General features: G+C 37.8%; 2 protein-coding genes across 2 annotated transcripts; both read left to right on the top strand.

The window, feature by feature from the left end:
• Nucleotides 1-2,121: 2,121 nt before the first annotated feature.
• Nucleotides 2,122-3,546, top strand: AK88_04327 (uncharacterized protein; the record flags this gene model as incomplete). The annotated part of the gene is made up of 1 exon (XM_012481937.1): nt 2,122-3,546. One exon carries the CDS (start codon nt 2,122-2,124, stop codon nt 3,544-3,546), a length of 1,425 nt encoding a protein of 474 aa, XP_012337360.1.
• A 2,769-nt stretch (nt 3,547-6,315) lies between these two features.
• Nucleotides 6,316-8,652, top strand: AK88_04326 (tubulin beta chain; the record flags this gene model as incomplete). Its single annotated transcript, XM_012481936.1, has 3 exons — nt 6,316-6,411; nt 7,191-8,143; nt 8,364-8,652. The coding sequence occupies 3 exons, from the start codon at nt 6,316-6,318 to the stop codon at nt 8,650-8,652; spliced, it is 1,338 nt and encodes a 445-aa protein (XP_012337359.1).
• Nucleotides 8,653-8,870: the final 218 nt, after the last annotated feature.

Below are 8,870 nucleotides of genomic sequence, written 5' to 3'. Positions count from 1 at the left end.
ACAAGTGAAGATACACGGGGTGCAAAAAAAAAAAAAAGACCGAGATTTTTTTCATCTGCAGTCTGGTATATAATTTTTAACTATCCAAAATATGGTGGACGCTTTAATTCTATTTCCTTTACCTTAACATTCAACCCTGTTTGACAGCGATGGCATGTGTGTAGTACATTCCGGGGTGTATAATGTCATGATAGAGGAAGGATTCGTTTCAAGACCACCCAATTGGAAATTGTATGCGTGCACTCACACGTATGCAAATATACATGTGCGTATATATGTGTACGTGCATGTGGCACCTCGCGCATCCCAGCTTTACTGTGGGAGCGCACGATATGTTTTACCGCTTTGTACCGCGACACCACGTGTTGTCGCGTATTCTTTCCTCCCTTAGTACCCTTTTTCACTATTGTGATTTTTTTTTTTTTTTTTTTTTTTTTTTGTGTAAAATTATTTTTTTATCTTACAAAAAAGTAATATCATCCTCCTTCAAATTCTTTTCATTTCACAATTTTACACATGTTTGCAAAGCAACAAAAAAAAAAAAAATCACGGGAAGAAAAAGGATGGCATTCATATGTGGCATATATGATATGTTTATAAATATTAGTAATAAGACGATTACACTGATGGCAAAAAAGCAGGATGCCTCAATTTGGTCATTATCTTTTTTATGTTTAAAGGGAACCATGCCAGACGGGCTTAATTTTGCGCCACTTCCTTTTTAAGAGCAATGGAAGAATTCAGCCAACTATTTAATTGATAATGTGCAGAGAAGATACGGTACATAGGCATATATTTCTCCTTCAGAGGAACTATAAACTGAGTTAAATTGAACCATGTTTATTTTCTCTTTCGTTGCGTTTACATGCCACTTTGTTCCCTCTACACTTAGCAACAGCAAAATACATTTGGGTATGTCCCATCTTGTCACAACATTGTCATTCGATTTTGCGGGAAAACCAAATTCATTCATATGTTGGAAAGCACTTTACACGTTCGTGTTGCTTATATGCATAATTTTTTTTTTTGCTAGTAAAATTCTTCCCCCATGGCATATTCGTTCCATTTTGCCTCATGTAAAAAAAATGCCACTACAAAAATTCTCTATACAGTAAAATAAAATAAGCAAAAATGGCACAAAATATTTTTGCTACATAAAATCTCATAAAAAAAAAAATAATAAAAGAAAAAAAAACACATCCATTCATAAATACATATTTATGCTGGCATACAAGTCTGTACCCCCCGTGCAAGTGCAGAAAAAATCATAACCATCCACAGGTGCCAATTTGTTACAATGTTACAAAAAAAAGGAAAAAACACAATCCGTTGTGGGGGAAAACTGGTTTCTATCACTCGAATAAATTTCGCAAAAATGCTTTTCAAAAAAATATTCTTCAAGCTTACACAACGAAAAATGTACAAATTCGCAGCAAAAGGGAAGAATATTATAAAAAAACAGGGCATACAAAAATTATTTTACAGTTACAAGTTAAGCATTTTAACAAGCCGCGAAGGTTGGCCCAGCAGGACATTTGCAGCGCTTTTGCAGAAACGGAAACAAAAAAAAAAAAAAAATTGCATCTCCTTTTTTATTCCTTCATTTTTGCAGGAGCGCATATAGCATAAAATTAACGTGTTCTCTTTTTTTTTTTTTTTTATGCGTTAATTAATAACGAGTTGCTATATTTTGTAAAATATGAGAAAAAAAAAAAATTGAGTTTTAAAAGTATAAAGGAGAAAAGCATAGGGGGAATGTTTAATAACAACGATTTCGCGCAAATTGGCAGCAGAGGAGGGACCGTAAGCCGTGTTTTATAGTTTATAGTTGCCGAATTGCAGAACATGCTCCCCAAAAAACATTTTTTTAAGGAGAAACCAGCTTTTGGCAGCTTTGTTGCTTGTTGAACGCTGGAGAGTTGACCAGATCTTTAGTAACGAGTAAAGAAAAAGTGCCAAAGCAGGATTGGTGTAGGGCGGAGTAGGAAGGTGGATTTTAACCGCTGTGGCGTAACTCTGTGAAAAAAAGGACGGCCATCTATTTTTTAGGAGCTGCCGCTATTCATTTATCAAGGTTGACTGATTCACTGCGGACATTTTTGAAGGACGAATAGAAGCAAAATGTTGATATTGATAGAAACGGCAGCAGGGTACGGGCTGTTCAAAGTCGAGAACAGCAAATTAATTGAATCAGATGTGAAGGATATTGAGAAATGTTTTCGAAGCGCAGAGGAAGCGAGGAAAAATGTATCCCTATACAGTTTCAGTAAATTTAAAAAATTTCAAAAGGCTTTTGATGAAACGAATAAGTTGATGGAGTCCAAGTTGGGAAAAGGGCTGAAGAAGTTTTTAAAGAAACATATAGTGAAGCCCAAGTTAAATGAAACCCTAGCGTTATGTGATAAAACATTAGGTGGATTAATAAAAAAAAAATATAATATAAATGTAACGTATACGAATGCGACTCAGGAAATAATTAGAGGAATTCGAACGCATTTGTATGGATTGCTAGTAGGTGTAAAGGAAGAAGATGCGAAATTGTTAAAATTAAGTTTATCTCATTCGTTAAATCGATTCAAATTAAAATTTAGTGCCGACAAAGTAGATGTAATGATTATACAAGCAGTTGGATTGCTAGAAGATTTGGACAAAGAAATAAATGTTTTCTCTATGCGACTGAAGGAATGGTATGGATGGCATTTTCCAGAATTGGGCAAAGTTATCACGGATAATAAAATATATGCAAAATGTGTTAAATTGATTGGGTTCCGAACTAATGCAAAGAATGTCAATTTGCTAGAAGAGACAACAGAAGAAATTCAAAAGGAAATAAAACAGTTGGCTGAAATCTCCATGGGAACAGAAATTGAAGACGATGACCTGAACTGCATTAACGAATTAGCTGATAGGTTATTAGAGTTAACAGAATATAGGGAATCGTTATCCATGTATTTGAAATACAGAATGAGTTCCATTGCCCCAAATTTGACTTACCTAGTAGGTGATTTAGTTGGGGCCAAGTTAATTGCAAAAGCAGGTTCCCTCATGTCTTTGGCAAAATACCCAAGTTCGACTTTACAAATCTTGGGTTCTGAAAAAGCTCTATTTAGGGCCCTAAAAACCAAGTCTAAAACTCCCAAATATGGGCTAATTTACCACGCAACTTTAGTAGGGCAAACTACACCTAAACTGAAGGGTAAAATTAGCAGATCTTTAGCAGCGAAATTGTCTTTGTGCACAAGAGTGGACGCCCTGGGAAATTTTACAGAGCCGTCTATTGCCATAACATGCAAAACGCTCCTGGAGAAAAGGCTAGAATATATAACAAACAGCATGCAAAAGAAAATGAACAATGCAAAGAATTCAAACTCTCAACTACAAATGCAGGTGCAGCACAGCAAGTACAACCCCAATCAGTCCAACGACGACCAAAATAGGAACAACAACAATAATAACGCCTTCAACAAAAAGAAGGATTTCCGCTTTAATAAGCGAGAGGCGGACTGGAACAACAAGAAGTTTATTAAGAAGCAGAAGAGGAAGTGACGCGGTGCACACAAAAGTGATTACGGTGCGAAGTCAAGTGGTTAAAAAAACTGAATGATGAGGTGTTGTACACCACGGGTGGGCAAACTGTTACCCCACCACGGTGTGCTGAGTACCTTTTCGTCCTACCATTTGCTTTAGGAATGAAATTCGAGGCCCGCGTGGCGTTACCGCACTAAATTAAACATGTTTAATATGCCCCCCTAAAGGGAAATATTCCCCTATTTTAAACCCCTACACTGGGGGAAAAGGAAAGAAAAAAAAAAGAAGAAGCTCATACCGCCACAATGGCAACATGAATTTAAATATGTATTTTTTTTATTTTATTTATTTTTTTTTTGCTCCTCTTTAATGTTTCGTATTGTTATCCACGTAAAACGTGTATTTAATCTGACTCAGTTACTACGTTTTTACATCCACATAAATAACCCCCCTCCCTTTTGCCTTTTATTTTATTATGCTTATTTTGTTCACAACATGTGAGTAATTTGTGCCTAATGCGTTTTATTCCGTCTCTTCCACGCAATATAGCGCGATGCTACTCCTGTTGTTATTAAAACCGCAACAATTTTTACACCTACTAGTTAGACAAATTCTTCTCCCCCTATTTAAATAATTTGCATAAATTGTGTATATTTCATAATACGTATGTTGGTCAGTAATACGGAACAAAGAAAATAAGTCTACTTCACCCTTTTGGCATTTGTGCCAATGTAGAAGGGAAAAAAAAAAAAAGACTTTTCTCATTCATATGAGTCTTTTTATTTTTTTTTGATTCTTTGAAGGTGCACATATTAGTGCTATCTAGCATGCGCAAGGCAGCTTGGCATTTTTTTCCCCTCCCGTTGGCAATTTCAGTTCTGCTTAAACAGTGCATTTGGAAAGACGCATAGAAAGGAACATTGCCTGAACATACACGGAGGAAATGCCATTTTTCATAGCCTCACCGTGCAGCAAAAATTAATGCAGACATAATTTTCCATATTAGCTCCCTTGTTCTTTTTAAAATGGGAATATGCGCATTTACAAATAAACCATTGATAGGAACAGAAAAAAAAAAAAAAAAAACCACGCTGCGCTTTGCGAAGGCTTTAGTAAAAAGATAGACAGACAATAGAGGGGACTTAATTCTACTTGCGCAACTCCTTTATGTTCACATATGCGCTTGCGCAGAAATGAGAATAGCGGCATAGAAATATAGACACACAGAAATGTAGAAAAATAGAAACATAAAAATATAGAAATCTTGGTAGAAAAATAAAATAAAGTAATTTCCAGGTGCCCTGCTGCGAGCATACTGTGTGTGATATTGTGCAAAGGGCATTTCCCTTGACGGTTAGTTAACTGACCCTTGTCTATTTCATTCCCCCACGGCCAGCAAATAAACGTGTGGACACGAAAAAAAAAATAAAAGAAAGGCAATCAAGCTGTGCATAATTATGCATGGGTGTATATACACTTATGCACACCAACCTTCAATACACTAGGGCAAATTTCAGTGGACTGTGCAGTGCGCTTACTTGCCCAATTAAACCGAAAAAACATGGCACACCAATGACATACACACATATACTGCGATTTGGACGCAGACACTACAATTTGCACAATCGTGTAAAGTAAATTCATAGCACAGTTAAAACACTGCCCTATTTTTTTTTTTTTTTTTCAGCGTCCACGTGATAAAAAAAAGGGATAATTGCACGTACACACTTGAAGAGGCTCATAAAAAATATATATATATATTATATATAAATATATGTATAAATGTGTAAAAAAACATACGAATATGTATAAATATATATAAAAATATATAAATATGTATATATATAAAAATATATATGTATAAAAATATGCAAAAGCTTTTATATATATGTACATAATTATCCATGTGCAAACGCATATATACACAGCGCTGAAAGAAATAAGCAAGCACATGCCTCCGCGTGTTTGCAGAGATCCATTTGCAATTCCCCCCTACATTCGCTTACGCTTAAGCTAACGCTTCGTGTCCCTCACTGGCGCAGCTTGTGCAGCAAAGAAAGTTCGTGGACGTGTAGGCATGCTGCGCACATGGCGTGTGTTAGGAATATACATACACAATAGTAAATAGTTATAAGCATATATACATGTTTATGCATATTTATACATATATACACACACTTATGCTTGTTTATATAAGCTTACACTTATGTATGTGGCTGGTACATTTTATGCCCATGCATGGACATTATATATAATAAATCCCTTCTTGGCCAACTGCTATCGACCGCGCGCGTTTGACCCGCTATTGCACAGCAAAGCTGCCTATCAAAAAGCTTACTATTTTTTTTTTTTTTTTTATTTTATACTTTTACACACCAAAAAAATAAAAAAATAAAAGGCAAGAAATATACATGTATTAATTAAGCATTTCATTCCAGTTTTCTTTTAGCTTGCATTTATTATTTTTTTTTTTTTTTTCCCTCTTTCTCCACATTTATTTTACGAGAAATTTATTCATTCCCTTATTTATTTCCCATCATTTAATTCATTTTTTTTTTTTTTCCTCCTCCTGCCCTCTGGTTTTTTTTTTTAACGTTTTCCCAGTGTCATAATTTCATCTGACATTTCGTAATCACCTCAGTGTTCATTTTCCATTTGGCCAAGTGAATATAAAGTACGGCTCACAGTACACGTGTAAAATTACGCTTACACAAACGTGTATATACATACGCACGTACATTTCCATACCAGAGAAGATACCCGTTGCTGTTAACTTCGCACACAAAAATGAGAGAAATCGTTCACATCCAAGCCGGCCAGTGTGGTAATCAGATAGGTGCAAAATTTTGGGAAGTCATATCCGACGAGCACGGCATAGATCCAGTAAGTAGTTAGTGTCCCCCACACGGGTATGTCCCTGTGTGTGGGGGGGGTGTATACCAACAAGTGTACGCTTGCATGTATATGTACCAGTGCCCTCACTCGTGCGCGTCCATGTGGTCCATTTGTATGCATACTCATTTGTATGCATACTCATTTGTGTGCATACTCATTTGTATATATACTCATTTGTATGTGTGTATCCCCTGGTGGTGCATATGCACAGGTGGTGTACCACCACACGGGGGCGTAACAATGTAAACAGTTCAGTTCAATATCCCCCCTTTGAGCTGCTCCATGCCAGTTCTTACCCATGTTTATTCCCATTCTTCGCACGGTTGCCATCATGCTAAATGAGGGCCATGCACGTAGTGAGATTTGCCCTACACCCATAACACAGTGTGTATCCGTTTAAAGCGCGTTCATATGTAGTGTACTCCACGTTTATCCGTCTTTGTGCTTCGAGACGTGCTTCCTTAATGCTGCACCTTAAGTTGTTAAATACGCAAAGGAAAGAATAAAAACAAAAATGGAGCTCAATATATAATGTCTGTTTAATCTTGCGCACCACCGCACAAATGAGCACACAACGGATGCGTATTGCATCGTCCGCACCACTGCACCTATGGGTGTACAAATGGCCCATACAATCGAAGGAGTGACGTGCATGTGTATGTATACGTCGTTTGCTAAATTGGCTTCTTCATGGAAAAGACGTACAAAAAAAAAAAAAAAAAATTCCTGCATTCATGCGCACACACCCCTTCATGTGCACTCCACAGAGTGGTACCTACAGAGGAGACAGTGACTTACAGTTAGAAAGAGTTGATGTGTTTTACAATGAAGCAACTGGTGGTAGGTACGTGCCCAGAGCCATTTTAATGGATCTCGAACCAGGAACTATGGACAGTGTACGAGCAGGACCTTTCGGTCAGTTATTCAGACCTGACAATTTTGTATTTGGACAAACAGGAGCTGGAAACAATTGGGCCAAGGGACATTATACAGAAGGTGCCGAATTAATAGATGCAGTTTTAGATGTAGTTCGAAAGGAAGCAGAAGGATGTGATTGTCTACAAGGATTTCAAATTACTCATTCTTTAGGTGGAGGTACAGGTAGTGGTATGGGAACTTTGCTGATTAGTAAAATTAGGGAAGAATATCCAGACCGTATTATGGAAACCTTTTCAGTATTCCCCTCCCCCAAAGTATCAGATACAGTTGTTGAGCCATACAATGCAACCCTATCTGTCCATCAATTGGTTGAAAATGCTGATGAAGTACAAGTCATAGATAATGAGGCCTTGTATGATATTTGTTTTAGAACCTTGAAACTCACTACTCCAACTTATGGTGACTTAAACCACTTAGTTTCTGCTGCCATGTCAGGAGTTACATGTTCATTAAGATTTCCTGGTCAGTTAAATTCTGATTTGAGAAAATTAGCTGTTAATTTAATTCCCTTCCCACGTCTCCACTTTTTTATGATTGGTTTTGCGCCACTAACAAGCAGAGGCAGTCAGCAATACAGAGCTCTAACAGTACCAGAGTTAACTCAACAGATGTTTGATGCCAAAAATATGATGTGCGCAAGTGACCCAAGACACGGAAGATACTTAACTGCCTGCGCCATGTTTAGAGGACGAATGTCAACTAAGGAGGTAGACGAGCAGATGCTCAGCGTGCAGAACAAGAACTCCTCCTACTTCGTCGAATGGATTCCACACAACACCAAGTAAGTTTTTTGTGCCCAACCCAGGCGAAGCGATTGCGCCCATTTTACCGTCTACTACCCATCCCCTGCACGCAAGCGAGACGTCTTTGCACGTGACGCGTTCACAGGGCAGACACACCCCCAAACTATGAGCATATCTGTTTCCCACCTGCACCGCGACTTAACTCTCACCTCTAATGGCGCCCCCCCCTTTTTTTTTTTTTCATTTTCACATCCACAGATCTAGCGTTTGTGACATTCCACCAAAGGGATTGAAAATGGCAGTCACCTTCGTAGGAAACTCCACAGCCATCCAGGAAATGTTCAAGAGAGTGTCAGATCAGTTTACGGCTATGTTCAGAAGGAAGGCATTTTTGCACTGGTACACAGGAGAAGGTATGGACGAAATGGAATTCACAGAAGCAGAGTCCAACATGAACGATTTGGTTTCAGAGTATCAGCAATACCAAGATGCAACAGCTGAAGAGGAGGGAGAATTTGAGGAAGAAGAAGGAGATGTTGAAGCTTAGGCAAAATCCATCCCACACGTATTTCCTGTTCTTGGTCAAGCTAGTTTGAAAAAAAAAAAAAAAAAAAAAAAAAAAAAAAAAAGGTGGGATCAAGTGAAGACCCCATTCGAGGACATTTTTTTAATGACAAGTCTGCGATGGGGGCTGAATACTTGTCCCCATTTGGCGTGCGCCAGTTTGTCCACTTCGCACCGCTTCTAACCAATTCGCACCACTTC

This window comes from Plasmodium fragile (genome assembly GCF_000956335.1).
Source record: "Plasmodium fragile strain nilgiri unplaced genomic scaffold supercont1.60, whole genome shotgun sequence".
NCBI classification, from domain to species: Eukaryota; Apicomplexa; class Aconoidasida; order Haemosporida; family Plasmodiidae; genus Plasmodium; species Plasmodium fragile.
This window is presented reverse-complemented; position numbering and strand designations above follow the sequence as displayed.